Source organism: Mytilinidion resinicola (genome assembly GCF_010093595.1).
Source record: "Mytilinidion resinicola strain CBS 304.34 unplaced genomic scaffold BDZ99scaffold_23, whole genome shotgun sequence".
NCBI classification, from domain to species: Eukaryota; Fungi; Ascomycota; class Dothideomycetes; order Mytilinidiales; family Mytilinidiaceae; genus Mytilinidion; species Mytilinidion resinicola.
This window is the reverse complement of record NW_022985459.1, coordinates 618,349-635,306: the sequence shown is the minus strand read 5'-3', so window position 1 is coordinate 635,306 and position 16,958 is coordinate 618,349. Positions and strand designations below refer to the sequence as shown.

Sequence of the window (16,958 nt, the reverse complement as noted above, 5' to 3'; positions counted from 1 at the left end):
ATCACACATGCTCATAGGCAAAAGCGACTGGAAAGAAAAAAGCACGCTGATATGCGCGCTCAAACGATCGTTGATTCGGCTACCCTACCCAATACTCATGTGGCATTAATCCGCCGCACCAGGTCCGCGATCTTCGGTATCAACTCTGGTATACGAAAAGGTTTTGTGACGACGTCATCCTATAACATATTAGCATTTGAGACAAAGGCGAAGTTTGACACATATTGTGAAGAGTAATGAGGAATGGGCTACTCACCATGCCATGCTCCAACGCATTAGCAATCTGCTCCTTCCTCGCGTTTGCGGTGATCGCAATGACAGGGATATGGGCGTTTATCGTGCCCTCGCGCTGCATCTCGCGGATCCGGCGGACACATGTCAAGCCGTCCATGTAGGGCATTTCGAGATCCATGAGGATGATGTCGAGAGGCAATGGCTGTGGATGCTGGGAGGCTTGATTGGATGACGAAGTAATATAGGATGTTCGTGCTAAGAAGTCCAACGCCTCCGCTCCGTGATTCGCGACGTGGACTTTGCACCCCTCGCGGATGAGGTATTGCGCAAGCACTTTCTGATTGATGACATTATCTTCAACGAGGAGGATATTGAATAATACGGAGCCAGTCCTATTATTCAAAGCGGATAGAATTGGCGGCGTAGCTGGCAGGTTGTCGCTGGCAGCAAGCTCTGAGTCCCTGAGTGAGTCAGAGAATTTTGGTAGCGTCATGGTGGGTGGGACGTATCGCCGGGCCTTGATGTAGAAGGTGAAGGTGCTTCCTTGGCCTGACACAGAGTTCACGCCTATTTGACCACCTTGGAGCTCGGTAAGCTCTCTGGAAATGAAAAGGCCGAGTCCGGACCCGCCGTATTGGGCGTAGGTTTTTGGTGAGGCTTGGGAGAAGCGGAGGAAGAGGAGTTTCATTTCTTCTGGGGTTAGGCCTCGGCCGGTGTCCACGACGTCGAACTGGGGGACAGGTTAGCATTGTGTAGATATATAGGAACTAATCGTCTGAGTTTGGACCTACCTGTAGGAAGACTTCATCCCCGGTCCCCCAATCGCCTCCTTCAGGATGTGAGCACAGTCGATGAGCTACTCTCGGGATGTACGAAACGTCGGTCGGCCCAGAAGTTGGTTGCGTAAGAGATGCACCAATGTTAATTGTGATCTTTCGCTCCGTCGCATTAGACGTGAATTTGATGGCGTTTGTGAGGAGGTTTATCAGCACTTGCGACAAACGCGCGGGATCCAGCAGGACCTTGCCGATAGCAAGATCTTTGAAGGACTGATTGATCGAGAGCGATGCTGTGACATCCACGCTGTGTAGGTCTGCACGATACATCTGGATGATGTTTTCGACGAGGGAAATAGGGTGAACGCGGTCGGGGCATATCAAGAGCAAGTTGGAATCCAGCTTCGATAGCGTCAAGATATCGTCAACGATCCTCTTCTGATGTTGAGCACAGAGGATGATTGTTTGAGCGGCCTCTATGACTGCGCTCTGCGTGGAAGTCGGAGTCGATGTATTAGATGTATCGAAAGCTGAAATTATACCGTCGGCGGACTGTATCATTGCTGAAAGAGGATTACGCATCTCGTGGCAAGTCTATCGATGTGATTAGCATTTCGTTTGAAGCTGAAAGGATGAGATTGGCTTTTACCATATCAATGAAGTTTTCACTCTGCCTCTTCGTCTCAAGTAAATCCTCAAGCCTCTGCGTCTGCAATTTCTCCACCCTCTTTTGATCTGAAATATCAGTAATGAAGCTGGTTATAACCGCAAGATTGCCGTGCTCGTTCGCTTCTGAAGAGCCATGCCATAACAGCCAGCGCCATTGATCTAGACCATTTCCGTCGGCTTCTGTCCGATGAACGCGAAGCTCCAAGGTGATTGAACGAGGCTTTTCCAGCAACGTTTGGAATGTCGCGTAACTCTTCGGTCGGTCATCTGGATGTATTGGAGCATCCCATCCGTCGTAGGCCTCCGACATGCGACGCCCCGTCATTCCGCTCAAGTAGTCGTACGCATCGTTCCTCCAGATAGATGTGCATTCGGGTGTGAATTGGGCTATGCCTATAGGAGCTATCTCGGCTAACCTGGTGAAGGTCCGCTCCTTGCTCTCTGCTATTTCAGTCCGACGAAGAAGAGTTTTCTGCTCCTCCGGGACGATGATCGAAGCAGCTGCCCGAACAAGATGATCAATGACCATACTGATAAAGACACTGTAATCATCGTCAAAAGGTCTTTGCGAATTTAGCCCAAGCAACAGGAATCCGATGGCACCGGTGCCATCCAACCGGCGAATTGGATATACCAAGGCAGAGGTGCATGTTCCACCAAGACCTCGACCAAGGATTCTAATGGCCAGAGAATCAGGAAGAGAGCCATCACTCTTGCGTAGCAGAACCGGACTTCCAGTCAAAAGTGCCCTCTCAAAGTCCGACTCGAGGCCTTGACCTTCTTTGCGTACTTCTATACGTGGGCTGGCCACATCGTGATCCGTCGTGATGCCTACAGCACCTTCTAGGGTGCAATACTTCGATACCTTTTTAGAGCTATTGCCATCTACTAGCGTAGTTTTTTCGGTGAAGGAGTAAAGGAGAGCGAATGGGAAATCCTGCGCATTGGAGTCCAATATGTGCCGCACCTTGCTCCAGAACTCGGTAATATTTCGTGCGACAGCCATTTGTTCAGCTTTCTTTACAGTAGCTTGTCGTCTTTCCGAGATGATACGTCGTGTCGTTTCGGTAAGTTCTTTGAGTACTCCTATCGCGTTACCGTTTTCATCTATTAGCGGAAGAAGCGTATACGAAAAGTACGTTTCTTCTGGTGAGAGGCCGCTTCTTCCTATTGGCAGATAGTGGTCGTTGACCTGCTTTATCCTGCCAGTTTGCATGACTTCTTTGATGTTGCGAAGAAGAGGAGGCCACCCTTCAGCGAAACCGACAGCACCCGACAGACCCAAGGCGGAAGGGTGCTTTTTCCCCATGCCGTAGGAACATGCCTCGTTGTAAATGAGGGCAAGGTCCGGTCCCCACAGCAAGACTCTCTGCTCTGGACTGTTCATAATCAAAAACATGTTGGCTCGCAGCTCCTGGCTCCAAGATTCCATGGGTCCTAAGCAGGTTTTGGACCAGTCATGCTTCTGCAACATTCGGATGTAGTCGGATAGACCATCGTGTGAAGACCGCGTCCAATCCAACAGGGCAGGCGCTGGTGCATCTGATGGCTCTGTAGTAGACTCAGGCGACGGTAGATAATCGGGACCGGGAAGTTCATGAAGGTGGCGATGAGACGTTAAAGCGGCGATATGGCTGTTCGATGAGAGACGACGTCGTTTGGGGGGCCTTGCAAATCCGCCATCTTCGGTGACACTGTGAACAATATGGCCGTTTGAAGTGCGTTTGAGGCAGATGATTCCCCATCGTTGGCCTATGATGCGCCTTGTCCATGCGTTACCGTCGAACAGAATCTCGCTAGTTACGCCTTCTTTGATAGAGTCCCAGGTAGCTGGGTCGGTGGCCAGTTCTCTCAATCCGGAATCCAAGGTTGCAGTATTGATGTCCTCGGAGGAGTCAATACTAGAATAGCTACGGAACGCTTCATTGTAGTACGCAATTGCAGGGCAAACGACACCGCCGGCTTGTTCGAGAGATCGAGTGACGACCACGGTAGGTCTTTCATCATGATCCAAGAATGTCGTAAGCAACTGAAGATCGTCGGGAGCCTCCATGGAGGCCATGGGCTGTCCGCGCATCAGGAATCCCATGAGCGTGGCAACATGGACGAGGGCGTTCAGAGGGGCGTTCCTAGTCCATCAAACTGCATTTGCGAAGCCGACAGGAGAAGAGGCGAGGAAATCTGGGCGGGAGAGCTTAGGATCCTTGGCCATAGGCCTGCGGTGGCGGTAGGTATCTTGGGTGTGCTGAAGTTAAGCACAAAGGGAGGGCGTCGTCGTCGGGACAAGCTGAGGTGCAACTGTTGCCGTGTTGCGCCACAGGGAGGCCGAGACCAAGTCGATATGACGCCCATGCACAGGCCGAAACGAAGCGTCAAGAACGAAGATGATCCTTTATCGCCCCGCATCTGCGGCTTGAGCAGTCCGAACGCGGAGCCCAATGGAAGGCTCATTTGCACGTCGGATTCTGTTCAGTTTTATATTGACATAATTGTGTAGCGAAGAGGAGAAAGTCGACTCTGCCCGAGTGATGGGAGCATCGGTTCCCAATTCCGTCAGCACGGGACGGACGATCCCGAGTCGCCGGTACGCTAAAAGTGCATCAGGGGCAGGCTCCGGGGTTTCCTACTCGTACATGACACCCATCAGGGCTTGGACTGCCGATGAAGGCACGCTACGACTGTGATAACAGTGTCTGAGCTTCCTACATCTGCAACAGACCTGGAGCTGATTGTGGGGTCAGAAGCGAGATAGATCTGTTTGGAAAACCAATCAGAGGGGACCAGTCATCGACGTCTCCTGGATTTTCTTTTGCCCATGGAAGGATTCGAAGGATTCTAGGGCACAGAAGCCGCCGAGAGGCTTCGGCTACACTTTCCAACTTATGTAAATAATAGCATCACGTGACAGACTCAAAATATAACTGCCGTCGTCGCGTTTCAAAATTTAGAGACGGCAGTGCGTTGGCCACATGCACTAAATGCAAAAGACTTCCAATTAAAGAGCATGGTACAGCTCATTCTGTGAATTTGCAGACCTAGTGAGCGCCTTACATAGCTTTTAACCCAGTATCCCTATGAGAGAGCAAGAAAGTCATTTCGGTCCACCATGCCCCATGTTGGCAAGTGCACCTGGCTAACATCCACGTACTGTCCAGGGCAACTGGTCAACTCCGCTTACTGTCCCACCTGAATCAGATAACCACCATCAACGGGGATAGTCTGGCCGTTGAGGTATTGGCAGCTCGCAGCGAAGAGAATAGCAGCTGCCATGTCTCGGTCATTGCCCGGTCGCTGAGAAGGCAGTCCCTCTTTATGCTCCTTTGGCATCTCGCTCTTCTGGTTATCCTTGCTCTCTTGCGTTGTCATCTCGCTTGGGAACACGCCAGGAGCGATGCTGTTGATGCGAACCTTGACACCAGCCTTCGCGATTTCGGTGGCGAGCATCTTATTGAGGTGGATCTCGGCGCCCTTGCTCGTGTTGTAGGAGAAATGGCCTTGAGAGATGCGGACGAGGCCGGAGATGCTTGTGATGTTGATGACACAGCCAGAGTACCCCTTGTGTAGGTCGGTGGACTTTTGGAGCAGCGGGAGGAAGGCGGTAGTCATCAAGTATGGGCCGACTACGTTGGTTGCGTAGAGAGAAGTCCACTCCTCGACTCTGGGATATTGTCAACAAAGCCGAAAGATGGAGGTAAGTGCTTACGTAGTGGGATCGAAGAGGTTCTTGCGGACCTCCTCAGCGCTCATCTCGCCGTCAACCTTGGTTTTCTCGGCAGCGATGCCAGCATTGTTGACCAGGATGCAGAGGCATTTCTCCCGCTTCTCAATTTCCTCGACAAGCTTCCTGAGGTTATGGTAAGATTGTGCCCGCTATTCAAGGACTAACGAAGTGTCTTTACCTGACGCCGTCCTTGTCCGTGACATCGCCCACGATGGGAATGATTTCTCCTGCAATATCTTTGCCATGAACCTGTGCGACCCTATCCAGCTTCTCCTCTGTCCGGCCGACGATATACACCTTTGCGCCATTGACAGCGAGAGCTTGGGTGCACATCAGTCCGATGCCAGAGCCACCGCCCGTGACAAGGGCCACCTTGCCCTTGACGCTGAACACTTCGGCGAGCTGGAAATCGGGATTGTTCGACATTGTGGAGTAGTTTGCTTGGGTGATGGAGAGGACGTTGGGGTGTGGTCGAAGGAGCCGTCTCTGGTGCGTGGGTGAGGTGCTGGAGGTCAATGACGGCGAATATATGGAAGGCGTGGAAAATGTTTGGTGACGAGGCTTGACGTCACGCTGTCGAGAGGCCTCTTCCGGTCGACAGAGGTTGCGCCGACTGAGACTACGCAGCTGTAGTGTTGCTTGAAGACATGTCGAAGGCTGTCTCTTCGGAAACATCGTAGGGACAGGTGCAGAATGTGAGGTAGGGAGGGTATCGTGGTTTGCTCGGACGAGATGGAACCACTGTAGATAAGTAAACTGCGATCATCAGTACCAGAGCCCTGCCATCAGCTAGAGGCTACATGGTAATTAATTAGATCAGTAAGGATGAATTGGGACGACTCTCTTCCGAAATGGTGCAGAAGTCCCTCGGAGCATGACGAAGAGTGACGAGCTGTGCCTGGGGTGACAGTATCCTCGCTATACCACAGAAGCCTCGCCTGCATCGCCTGAGGGCTACTGGAGTTTGATAGCGGAGATTACAAGAGCTGCATCGTCTTGAGGATGCCATTTTCGTTTGCTGTAGTGTTGGTGATGGTCAAGCTGCCTCTCTCCTCCGCAGTCGTTTCGAACGTCTGTGCTCTTGGCATCGAGCCACGCCCGCCCCTACCCTCATTCTCCACGCTCACCCATAGCTACTTTCTATCAATTCAAATCTCATGCAAGCATGTTTGCGACCTTGAATTCGTTCCAAAGGCGTGTCTTGTGCTTAATGAACGTTCTCTACGCCCCTCGTTCCGATCATGCGCAAATATCCAAGATCTCAATGAAGCCATCCGCCACCTCCTAACATCCCTCCTATGGTTGGAGGGGTGAGTGCTTCCATGTATCACTTCGTATCAAACGAACATCAACGCAGTGCTCTAGACAAAACAGATTCCGAGAGTGTTTGGCATCAAGCTGGATGAATTGTACGGCTAATTGGACGTACGCTATCTGTCCCAAGACATTCCCCATAGGCTCACCGTCACCATACCTTGAAAACTTAGAACGTCGATGGACCATGTTGAAGCCACTCATAGCCAACCATGCAAACTGGCGCTGCACCGATGAAATGCGCAGCATCAGCCATGGCTATCGTCTTGAAACCCGGACAACTGCGGAACTTCTTGAAGTCCTCGAGGTTCTCTATCCAGAACTCTGCACACCCGTCATAAGGCAGAGTTTCGTCTCCAAGAACTGTCTTCGCTAATTCGCGATCCTCTGGTGTCTGGTGAAACTGTTGATATCGTTTGACATATTTGTTGAACTCCGGTATCTTCATTTGGTTGTCAGTCATCCATAAATCTTCAAAGGGCGCTACTTCCAAGACTCACCTTCTTGCATTCATCGCCATGGATATTAGCCCAATGCTTGTGGAACTCCTCATCAGATATTCCGTCCTTCTTCTGCACATACACTTGCAGCTTGATGTACCTTTGCTTTTCGCCCGGCATTGTGTTAAGGAGGGTTGGTAGAAGTTTTATGATTGACAGAAAGACTCCTGGGTACAAAGGGTATCGTTATGCCAATGATCAACACATATATACTTCAATCCCCCAGAGGACCACGGAAAAGCGATCCCGGTCGCAAACACTACTCAAAGCGATCGTGCATCACCCCAAGCTAAAAGCGGATGTGGGGAAATACCCCGGACTCATGAACGCGGAGTTCGACACGCCGTCTCCACCAAAAAATCTCATTCTTAGATTTGCACAGCTAAGAACATGGCAGAAAGGAGATCCTTTGATGATATGAACAATGCTTCCGCAGAGAATCGGCATAACAACACGGCTTCACCACCCGCAGAACAAAGGAGCAAAGGCGTGGACTACCCTCGAAAACGCGTCTCCATTGCAGTAAGACCACCAAGCACAAACGATATTTATTACTGACCCGGGGTACCCTCAAGTGTGAAGTATGCCGCTCACGGCGAACAAGGTGTGATGCGAAGAAACCCACGTGCTCCTATTGCATTAATAATGGAATCACCTGTAACTATAGGAAGCCGAACCTTTGGGATAGGTACGTGTTGTGATAAAAAAAAATTGGCTGTTTTAGGCTGCTTCTTACAAGTCTCCCTCCTTTTTTGACTCTGCCTGTGAGGGATGTACTCTAATCTCAAATGTCCAGAGAGCCACTCAGCGCGACCAAAGACGTCCTCACTCGTCTCGAAGGTCGTCTAGAAAGCGTGGAAGGCTCCCTGCAGACTCTCCTGGCCAATTTTGGCAGACTTCTCTCAAAGGCCGAGGAACAAGATCACGCAGCAGCGTTTTCGCCTCCGGAAACGATTGCAAGCTCTCATACCGCTGCCTCTATAGCTCGGATCTCACAGCCTTCTGAGACTGGAAACCGCCATGCGGGCAGTCAATCGAATGTGAAACCGACCTTGCCACCGCTATCTCAAATGACTCACCCCCGTCGGTCGAATCCGTATGGACAACAGCTCGACCATCGGATGCCCACGCTTCTCACTTTCAATGGACCTACTTCTCTGGGATCATTTACTTACAATGACACCGCTAAATTCTTTGAATCGCAGCTATCGTTGGAAAACGGAACGCGTGATCACGGGAGTCCTACATTCGCGCGCTTAGACTCGCTTCACATCTCCGCAAGACGGCAACGGACTCTTCAATACATCTTCGCTTCGGATTACCTATCATGGATGCCGCTGTTAGATACGGAGACCTATTCTTCATATGCAAGATACGCAGAAGCGCATATATTTCAGAACACAGACTCTATGACGTGCATCACGCTTTTCAGCTATGCGATAGCTTCAGTGCTCGAGAAGAAAGATATACTTTATGATGGAGAATCTGATGAGAAAGAAGAAGAGCAGTGGTTCAACCATGCAACATTCATATTGGAGCAACCACAATGGTCACTAGATGACTCTGGTATCGAGCGTATCATATGCCGGATTCTACAGGCTGGTTATATGCTTTCATCAATGCGGCCGCTGCGAGCTTGGTCTTGTATTTCTACAGCATCACGAGACTGTATGTTGCTTTTAAAGACTGCATGGCGTAGTCGAGACGAGACCTTCCAGAACCAAGTCGCACGAGTGTACTGGGCTTGCTATGTGCTGGAAAACGAGCTAGAGATCTGCCTAGAGCTTCAGCCAACCGGGCTTCGAGCATTCCAGGCGGAGGTTCCCCTGCCGTCTGGTGCCTCTTGCGTCACTGATCTGGGACAAGGCAGTGGCCTGTATTATTTCCTGGCCATAGCCACTCTCCGCCGGCTCCTGACTGATGCCGTGGAGACCGTGGGATTTGAGTCTGGATCTGCCATATACGCCCCGCTCGTAGCACTCGAGTTGCGGTCGCAGCTCCAATCGTGGTACAACCACCTGCCGCCTTCGCTCAAGTTCCCGATCGACACATCGAGAGTATTCGATCCACACAAAGCACATCTACGCACCCAGTACTTCGGGCTTATCGCTACAATATCATGGCCTTTCCTCCTTCGGATGCTGGAGACTAGTCACCACTCGGCAACCTCCCCCGGCTTTTCCCGCGGGCATGCCGTGGACCCAGAGGTCGAAGCTCAAGCTAAAGAGTGCTTGATGATCTGCATCTTACATCTCCGTACTGTGGAAGGCACGCTTTTGCACAAGACTATTGTTTCACATACTACTTTACGCAGCACTTGCGCTGTGGCGATGGTACTGCTTTTGGTATATCCAAGTTCGATTTGCGGCACACTGCTGGATGAGATCCCGGCCGCTATCTCCATGGTCTACGAGGCGCTTACGGCATGGGCGGATATCCCATTCATGGTTACGCCGCTAGAGCGGTTTAAGAATCTGGCGAAGGCGAAAGGGATTGAGCTGCTTGAGGCACACTGATAGTTAGGCAAACGTGGAGCTACGAGAGACCCCCGAAGAAAGCCGGTTTCCAAAGAGACTATCCGCATGCTAGAGAATGACATACGAGGCAGATAAGAGAAAGTAATGTGGCTTCCACGCGGCACATACGGTTGACCAATCAAGCGACGCCAAGAAGTGAGATGCAGGGCTTGGGTGAAAGCACCACCTACGCGTGGCACCTTGAATCTCTATACATCTTGACAGCAAGGCTCCTCAGCTGAACCCAGAAGCCCGTATACGTGTTTGCCACCATAATATCAAGGGTTCTTTATTACAAATCGTGTCAATCGTTCACATCGGTGTTTCTGTCCCGCAGCTCCGACTCACTGCTTGGAGTGGCCTACGCCACAACAATCACCTTCGAACGAATCAAGACCGTTTAGGAAGCTTTGGGGAGTTAGGTCAAGCATAGATGGTATGCTAGTTGAGCTGCACAGTGCTATTACAAAGCCATACGGGTTGCTTTATGTAAGTGATGTTGGAGATGCGGCCCCTTAGCGGGCTGCAAGGAGGGTTGGTGGCTATCCAATGGTCTCTGCGTACTCCACAGCGAGGTGAGTGTCGGGCGCATCTATCCTGATACCCGGTGTGCTTGGGCGCTGGAACATACGTGTCCAGTTGGGGGCTGAGAGCTCAAAGATGATCATAAAAGGGACCAAAGCAGCGTCACCTCGGTCCCACATCATCACTTCGAATACTAGTCCATCTCAACCCTCGGAAAACAACCACACCATGGCTCAACCAGCACACAGCGAAGTGAGTAACCTTAGCCTAGGGCCCTTGGGCCCGTTCATCACTGAAGCGGGGTAGGCATGCTGCACGATCCCGCCCGTCTCAGCCGACTATACGGAGAAGGGCAAGTTCATTGAGATCGATGGACTGAAAACTTGTGCGTTGACGATATCCTTCTTCTCGCCTTACTCGTTTTATCATAAGAATCCTGACGAGAGACCTAGATGCCACTGGGCCCGAAGACGCCTCAATCGTCATCATCCTCATCTACGACGTCTTCGGCTTCGGGCCTCAGATCCTCCAGGTATGCACCCCAGATATCCTTCGTCCCTCCCAACACAATGTCGTCTCCCTAGTGATGCTGACCATACACCTCCAAGGGCGCCGATCTCCTCGCCCACCCCTCTAAGCACCCCTATCGCGTCCTCATCCCCGACTTCCTCGCCGGGAACCTCGCCAACCCGGCATGGTTCCCCCCCGACACCCCCGAGAAGCGCACAGCTATGGGTACTTACTTCGGCCCTCAGGGGCCTGGCAATGCTGCAACCATGTTGGCGTCGTTGATGGGTGTAGTCAAAGCGATCAAGACGGCCGACACTGTGAACACGCTGGGCGTTGTTGGATATTGCTGGGGTGCCAAGGCGAGTCTCCTTCCTACCCTCCTTCACTTGCGGCTTGGGATTGCCCTGACGTTGATTTAATGACAGATCGTATCCCTCTCGTGTGCCGCGGGCACCCCCTTCGCGGCTGGCGTCGAGCTCCACCCCTCCGGCCTTGATACGGCTGATGCGCCCAACATCACCGTTCCGCTCTGCATGCTAGCGTCTGAGGATGAAGATGCGGATGCTGTGAAGGCGTTTGGAGAAGCGCTGACGGTGCCGAAGCTTGTGGAGAGGTTTGAAGGGGCGCCGCATGGGTGGATGACTAGTCGTGGGGACTTGAGCGATGTGAAGGGGAAGGCGGATTATGAGAGGGGTTATGCTACTGTCATGACGTTTTTTCATGAGCATCTTTAGGCTGGGGTGGGTCAAAGCATGAAGGGGCTTGGTTACGGAGGAGGGAATCAGGAATCATGCATGAAGGTTGAAACGTGGGGCTTTATCGTCAGCTTGGCCGTTGTAGGAGGATATAACATTACATCAAATAGGGAACCGCGAAATGCAAACACTCAATTTTTCCCTTAGATACGAGTGTAAAGGGGCCCTATTGATTTCGAGAGCTCAACACTTGAGTAGGCTAAAACGTCGCAAATTGGCACTGAACAGATCGACTTAATTCTGTCTTCATGTTATTGCTATAGTCATCTCAGAAAGTAAAGTACTGGGTGCAGATGTTCCTGTCGCTATTGCGGTAGTGCAGGCAATCACCCAAAAGAAACCGCCACTCACAAAGCCTGCAGGCCTCAATATCACCCCTCCGCTTCCATATGACGCAAAAGCTAAGCCCTACTCATAGGAGGGTGGCAAAACAAAAGTAAAAACGCCCGACGAGAGGCTCGAACTCTCAACCTTGAGATCTCTTAAGTGAATAAAAGTCTCACGCGCTAGCCAATTGTGCCAGCCGGGCTTTTTGACCAAAATCGGAAATTAAGATGAATATGTTGCATAGCACTTGGAGCCTACACGCCTTCAATCCAAAACGCAAATTGTGGGCCCATGATTTGCTGGAATTCTTTGTGCGTGTACAAGGGTACTGCTAACCTATTAAGTCCTAGCTTCTATCAACCTTCAAGACTCTCTCGTTCTCTAGCACCACCAAACACAACTGAATGGCAAGAATTTGTAGGCATAGGCTTCAGGTATTAGGTATCTACAACTTTTTCCTGCAGTGTCAATGGATAGAGGTCGTGGTACAAAGAATATGGCGTCGAATCAATTTTGGCGGTGTACGTGCAGCCTTCGTCATTCGCCTGTCGCCTGAATCCTTCAACCGCAACCCCTCAACCTTCAAACAACACACTCACATCACAACGTCGAAAGCTCCAAAGCATCAGCCCATCTAATTTCAGTGTTGCAAAGCTCGAATTGAGCCAGCAGATCCAACATAGCAGTGGTAATCCAGGAGAGATACCGCGAGGCTAGGCCTTGGCGCTTTGATTCCTGGCTCCGGGGCTTCCACATGGTGCCGCATATGATTACGCGCGTCTCTCTATATCTGTAACCTCGCCATGATGTTGAAGGATGATGAAAGGCCCTTCTGAAAATCCAGTTGCCTACCGGCAAGCATCTACAGCGGAAAATGTGACGCGTTGCCCACGCTCCGCACGCGTGCATCTACATACAATACCCTTGTACTCGACCCTGTACTAAAAAGTACGTTGCTATTTTACGCAGCTAATCACATGGGACTGTTTTCCTTCTATAGTAGTTGATTTTGGTATGTATCCTTCGCCTGACATCGTGTGACCTTCGCTGACTGTCACGAGGACCTCAGTCGTCTTAATACTATTCACAACTATGCACTGTTACGTCCCATCACCCTGTAACGTCCGGCATCGGAGACTGTGTCTGCTCATCTAAAACATCCAATAAAGTGAACACGTCCTCTAGTAGACGAGCCGAACCTAGGCCTTCTGCTTCACATTTCACAGAGACGGCGTTGCGTCATGCCATGGTGGCCTCTCTCGCAATGATAAAGCCATGACATACCGATGTATGCGTGATTCGGGATACTGAAGTATACATGACACCTTCTCAAGCTCTGCGCTGGCTAACAATGACTGTACAGCTCACACACAACATGCTCTGCGGACTCAAAGATATATTCTCTCCACCCCCTTTCCCGCAATGCCTGATTCCCGTGTCCGACACCACCCCTTGATGTTGAACGCTAGATAGGCACAGATAGGGAGAGAATGTCGCGATGCAACTTCCAAAGAGGCGGGACCGTCGCCCAACGCCACCATATGACTAAATACATCTATCCTTCGCATCTAGGGAAGAAGGCCAACTATCTCCGTTTTCTTCCTCCTGTAAACCACGAGAATCGCCGCCGTCCCCAAGGCGAGGCCGACATGGATACTATATTCATCACCATCTCCCCAACGCGCCACCCACTTCCCAGCGCCGCCGAATACGCCACCAAAGCGATCGCAAGCGGCACCAGTCCCGAGCCTCTCGACATAGCAATGTGCAGAGCCACACGATTCGTTGGAAATACTGTTCTTGAAGCTGGTATCTTTGCCATCGGCAAAGCGGGATTGCTGTGGATCGTCATACAGCGGAAAACGCTCATCCGGCTGGACAACAAGACGAGCAAAGAAGACTCGGCGCTCTACAAGATCCCGCTGGCGGATTGGAGTAAGCTGAAGCCGTCAAATGCCCCAGAGCATGACCACTGGTGGCGCCGGCTGGACGACCTCTTCAAGGGTAACACTGACCGCGCATGCTTGTGCGTCAGGCAGAGGATAGAGGCGCTCGGGTTACGGCCGCCGTGGTACAAATGGGCGAGGCGGCCTGACGTTGAGAAGTTCAAGCCCTCGAGTCCCAGTGCATTGCCAAAGGATGACAAAACCTGCTTCGGTTGTGGAGACGATTACGATGACAAAGACAGGCCCGTGATCTTGTCTTGCGATAAAGAGAAGGGCCATCATATGTGCATTACGTGCTTCGAGACCTTGCTTGATCAGCCAGACACAAGGTTGAAGGGTTATGCGCGATGCCCACAGTGCCGTGCGGAACATCCAGTATTGAAGCGATGGAGCTTCATGTTGCCAGCTGAGCAAGGATTTTGGCGATACCGAAAACTCGAGGAGCAGCTTGTAGACATCGACAGCTTCCCCCTTATCTCCCTCGGCGTGCATCTGCTACCGGACAAACGGGTTAGGGTTAACGCAAATAATGCCATCAAGTTCATGGATGAGGTCATCATCTACGTCGAGATGGTCCTGCCGTACGGATATCAGCTCGACAATCCCGTGACTTTCCTCGAGTCACGTGCTGTCCACCAAGCTCTCAGGACTGAGCTGCGAAACCAACACGGCCAAGTCGTGTCAGTGGACCAGATGCAAGGGGCGCTCGATGCGGCGGCGAAGAAGGCTGTCAAATGCATGCGATCACCGGATGGTGCGCTTGGAAATCCGGAGATGCCTCCTAACTTTGTCAGATATAGGGACAAGGTAGTGAGGCGCGTTGCCCATTCGTGCTTCCTGGGCCCTGAAAGATGGATTGGAATATTCATGGGATGGTTGAAAGAGGACCAGCAACAGCATCCATGGCCGGCAAATGTGGCTGGGCATTGGAAAGGGTAGGACAATGGTAGGAGTTGAGATGGAACGAGCCAAGAGGTAAAATTCGTTTACACTGAGCTTGTTATCGTGACAAACCTTCCAACAAGCATATGACATGGTAACTACTCCACTACTTGCCTAAACCGCCAGCCCCTCAGCCGTACTTCTTAAAGCACAGATTGAATTGTTTTCGTCCCAACGCATTCACCCATTTTCGCTGCTGGTGACAGCCAGCGCTATGACCAGCGGATAGACAACCTTCACCACCTACACTGCCGGCTGCCTGCCGCGCTATGTTTTCCGCGAATCCCGCTCTCTATGCCGCTCTAGCTGGTGAATACTTCGCAGCGCATATCTGCCATATAGTAACTTAGAGTATTTACTTCCTTGTCTTCGTCCACCTAAATAGACACAGCCACCACCACCACCACCCTCACCACCACATCCGCATCATCTACCTAGTTATCTCTGTACTAGCCAGGAGCCCTTCAAGCCGTTCTCTCCTCCACAACCCGCAGGGTCAGGCAACTTGGTTCGAAACCCGGCCTCAACAGAATCTTCGGAATGGACCCGGGGCACTTCGACCTTGAGGTGATGGGCTTTCCCATCCCAAGCCTTCAATTCCCCTTTTCCGACCTCGCCCTGACGGACACTCCGTACGAAACCATCTACGGCACCTACGGCATCATCTTCAAGCTCGACCGTCGCGTGGTCCTAAAAGTGCCAATACTCCACAACATGCTAATCCACATCGACTCGCGCTGGGACGAAGCCAAGGCCTCCTGGAAGGCCCAAAAGCGCGAAAAGCGCGCCTACGACTTCCTGAAACACCACCCGCACCCGCACATCCTCCAATGCTTCCTGACCGTCCCCGAGGGCCTCTTCGTGGAGCGTGCCGCCTTGTCGCTGCACGACCGCCTCACCAAACTAGCCTACCACCCCGTCAAGTGGGACCAGAGGATGCTCTGGGCAGGGGAGATCGCATCGGCCGCCGCGTGGATCGAGAACCTCGGCTTCGTGCACGGCGAGCTCCGCCCCTCGAATGTGCTGCTCCAGGCGGAGACGTGGCACGTCAAGCTCGCGGGCTTCGACAACAGCGTCAAGAAAGGCCGCCCGATGCCGGAGCTCAAGATGCCGTATTGGCTCAACAAGCCGGGCATGGAGGGCGCAGGGGCGGCGACGGAGCAGTTCGCGTTGGCGTCGACGCTGTTCTTCCTCGAGAAGGGGCGGGATGCGGCCTTTGAGCTCACTGACTTGGGGGAGTTTGTCGCGTTTCCGGAGTTCGAGTACGGTGCGTTCGCCTTTGCGGGACTTGTTCGGAGAGGCTGGGAGCGGGGGTTCGATAAGATGGAGACCTTTGAGCGGGAGATTAACGCGGAGGTTCTGCGGCGGCGTATTTGGTCGCTTGATGTATGCGGGCTTGTGAGGGCTGTGCATGGCGCCGTGGAGTACTACTTTGACAAAACCAGGAACATCATGCCGAAGGCGCTGGTGGACGAGGGGGCGGTGTTCGTGATAGATTGGATGGAGTTGCATCAGAAGGACCCGGAGCGTGAGGCGGCCGAGAAGTTGCGGAAGAAGATGGAGGAGGAGGAAGTGCGGGCTTCTTTCTAGACGATGTGGGTGCTAGAAGGGGGAGTTTAGGGTTCGTTTGCGGTCTAAGGGACTAGACTTGCGTTACTAAAAGGCCCGGGAGAGGCTATGGAGTCCTGGGGTTGATGGAGTCTTTGTGCGATTATGATGATATTTCTAATTACCAAAGAGGCTTAGAGAGTTCACTCTTTGTAAGATTTTAAAGTATTTCTATCGAAAGTGGGGTTCAGTTTAGCTAGAAATGGGTTGCCCGGTGATATGTGGTCTATGCATAAAATCTCACATTTGTTGCTTATGAAACTTCTTTTCCCATTTGTGACGTGCCTATGAATTGATAATATATCGCCAATGTTTTAATCACCTGAGACCGAGATTAAGGTGACCCTGGCAAGCCGATAAATACATAGTATGTTTCACAGGTCAAGAATCCCGAATTCAAAGCTTCGATTAGCCGAATCAGGTGACCCCGACGCTCAGACCGCAGTCGTGCTTTAGCTCCTAAACTTCTCCAGAGCATTTGTAATATAAATTTCGAAAGAGCACGATTTACGCAAGGACGAGCTTAATTACCACCCCCCTATTCTCTCCGCATCACCCCCCTTTTCTCTTCCTGCCACCCCCCCTACATCTAGCCTAGCGCCGGCCCGTATTAAT

The 16,958-nt window shown here is 51.8% G+C and overlaps 8 protein-coding genes and 1 non-coding gene across 9 annotated transcripts; 5 read left to right on the top strand and 4 right to left on the bottom strand.

Annotated features, from left to right (window-relative positions):
* Nucleotides 1-95: 95 nt before the first annotated feature.
* Nucleotides 96-3,768, bottom strand: BDZ99DRAFT_481475 (uncharacterized protein; the record flags this gene model as incomplete). Its single annotated transcript, XM_033722423.1, has 4 exons — nucleotides 96-179; nucleotides 257-964; nucleotides 1,026-1,604; nucleotides 1,660-3,768. 4 exons carry the CDS (start codon nucleotides 3,766-3,768, stop codon nucleotides 96-98), a joined length of 3,480 nt encoding a protein of 1,159 aa, XP_033571307.1.
* Nucleotides 3,769-4,853: 1,085 nt separating this feature from the next.
* On the bottom strand, nucleotides 4,854-5,826 carry BDZ99DRAFT_525928 (NAD(P)-binding protein; the record flags this gene model as incomplete). Its single annotated transcript, XM_033726079.1, has 3 exons — nucleotides 4,854-5,337; nucleotides 5,383-5,523; nucleotides 5,579-5,826. The coding sequence occupies 3 exons, from the start codon at nucleotides 5,824-5,826 to the stop codon at nucleotides 4,854-4,856; spliced, it is 873 nt and encodes a 290-aa protein (XP_033571306.1).
* A 413-nt stretch (nucleotides 5,827-6,239) lies between these two features.
* BDZ99DRAFT_155342 (uncharacterized protein) lies at nucleotides 6,240-6,799 on the top strand. Its single transcript, XM_033712831.1, has one exon. The coding sequence runs from the start codon at nucleotides 6,403-6,405 to the stop codon at nucleotides 6,712-6,714; it is 312 nt and encodes a 103-aa protein (XP_033571305.1). The 5' UTR covers nucleotides 6,240-6,402; the 3' UTR covers nucleotides 6,715-6,799.
* BDZ99DRAFT_467625 (uncharacterized protein) lies at nucleotides 6,788-7,386 on the bottom strand. Its single transcript, XM_033721058.1, has 2 exons — nucleotides 7,215-7,386; nucleotides 6,788-7,156 (listed from the first exon to the last, which is right to left on the bottom strand). The coding sequence occupies exons 1-2, from the start codon at nucleotides 7,332-7,334 to the stop codon at nucleotides 6,884-6,886; spliced, it is 393 nt and encodes a 130-aa protein (XP_033571304.1). The 5' UTR covers nucleotides 7,335-7,386; the 3' UTR covers nucleotides 6,788-6,883.
* A 5-nt stretch (nucleotides 7,387-7,391) lies between these two features.
* On the top strand, nucleotides 7,392-10,060 carry BDZ99DRAFT_155344 (uncharacterized protein). Its single transcript, XM_033712832.1, has 3 exons — nucleotides 7,392-7,736; nucleotides 7,790-7,902; nucleotides 8,011-10,060. The coding sequence occupies exons 1-3, from the start codon at nucleotides 7,605-7,607 to the stop codon at nucleotides 9,728-9,730; spliced, it is 1,965 nt and encodes a 654-aa protein (XP_033571303.1). The 5' UTR covers nucleotides 7,392-7,604; the 3' UTR covers nucleotides 9,731-10,060.
* A 67-nt stretch (nucleotides 10,061-10,127) lies between these two features.
* Nucleotides 10,128-11,731, top strand: BDZ99DRAFT_511706 (alpha/beta-hydrolase). Its single transcript, XM_033724571.1, has 5 exons — nucleotides 10,128-10,507; nucleotides 10,562-10,640; nucleotides 10,708-10,787; nucleotides 10,864-11,124; nucleotides 11,191-11,731. The coding sequence occupies exons 1-5, from the start codon at nucleotides 10,391-10,393 to the stop codon at nucleotides 11,497-11,499; spliced, it is 846 nt and encodes a 281-aa protein (XP_033571302.1). The 5' UTR covers nucleotides 10,128-10,390; the 3' UTR covers nucleotides 11,500-11,731.
* A 232-nt stretch (nucleotides 11,732-11,963) lies between these two features.
* BDZ99DRAFT_t73 lies at nucleotides 11,964-12,049 on the bottom strand. Its single transcript has one exon. It is a non-coding gene; the product is annotated as a tRNA-Lys (tRNA).
* A 997-nt stretch (nucleotides 12,050-13,046) lies between these two features.
* Nucleotides 13,047-15,004, top strand: BDZ99DRAFT_155297 (uncharacterized protein). The gene is made up of 2 exons (XM_033712829.1): nucleotides 13,047-13,159; nucleotides 13,211-15,004. The coding sequence occupies exon 2, from the start codon at nucleotides 13,338-13,340 to the stop codon at nucleotides 14,730-14,732; it is 1,395 nt and encodes a 464-aa protein (XP_033571301.1). The 5' UTR covers nucleotides 13,047-13,159; nucleotides 13,211-13,337; the 3' UTR covers nucleotides 14,733-15,004.
* BDZ99DRAFT_155298 (uncharacterized protein) lies at nucleotides 15,005-16,406 on the top strand. The gene has a single exon (XM_033712830.1). The coding sequence runs from the start codon at nucleotides 15,276-15,278 to the stop codon at nucleotides 16,323-16,325; it is 1,050 nt and encodes a 349-aa protein (XP_033571300.1). The 5' UTR covers nucleotides 15,005-15,275; the 3' UTR covers nucleotides 16,326-16,406.
* Nucleotides 16,407-16,958: the final 552 nt, after the last annotated feature.

What these genes read in the sequence shown, in the direction of transcription:
- BDZ99DRAFT_155342 (XM_033712831.1), top strand. Translation starts at nt 6,403, where the DNA reads ATGCCATTTTCGTTTGCTGTAGTGTTGGTGATGGTCAAGCTGCCTCTC.
- BDZ99DRAFT_467625 (XM_033721058.1), bottom strand. Translation starts at nt 7,334, where the DNA reads ATGCCGGGCGAAAAGCAAAGGTACATCAAGCTGCAAGTGTATGTGCAG. An exon ending in ATGGCGATGAATGCAAGAAG is followed by an intron (nt 7,157 to 7,214) that starts GTGAGTCTTGGA and finishes AACCAAATGAAG; the next exon opens with ATACCGGAGTTCAACAAATA.
- BDZ99DRAFT_155344 (XM_033712832.1), top strand. Translation starts at nt 7,605, where the DNA reads ATGGCAGAAAGGAGATCCTTTGATGATATGAACAATGCTTCCGCAGAG. An exon ending in GAAAACGCGTCTCCATTGCA is followed by an intron (nt 7,737 to 7,789) that starts GTAAGACCACCA and finishes GGTACCCTCAAG; the next exon opens with TGTGAAGTATGCCGCTCACG. An exon ending in AAGCCGAACCTTTGGGATAG is followed by an intron (nt 7,903 to 8,010) that starts GTACGTGTTGTG and finishes TCAAATGTCCAG; the next exon opens with AGAGCCACTCAGCGCGACCA.
- BDZ99DRAFT_511706 (XM_033724571.1), top strand. Translation starts at nt 10,391, where the DNA reads ATGATCATAAAAGGGACCAAAGCAGCGTCACCTCGGTCCCACATCATC. An exon ending in CTCAACCAGCACACAGCGAA is followed by an intron (nt 10,508 to 10,561) that starts GTGAGTAACCTT and finishes GAAGCGGGGTAG; the next exon opens with GCATGCTGCACGATCCCGCC. An exon ending in GATATTGCTGGGGTGCCAAG is followed by an intron (nt 11,125 to 11,190) that starts GCGAGTCTCCTT and finishes ATTTAATGACAG; the next exon opens with ATCGTATCCCTCTCGTGTGC.
- BDZ99DRAFT_155297 (XM_033712829.1), top strand. Translation starts at nt 13,338, where the DNA reads ATGTCGCGATGCAACTTCCAAAGAGGCGGGACCGTCGCCCAACGCCAC.
- BDZ99DRAFT_155298 (XM_033712830.1), top strand. Translation starts at nt 15,276, where the DNA reads ATGGACCCGGGGCACTTCGACCTTGAGGTGATGGGCTTTCCCATCCCA.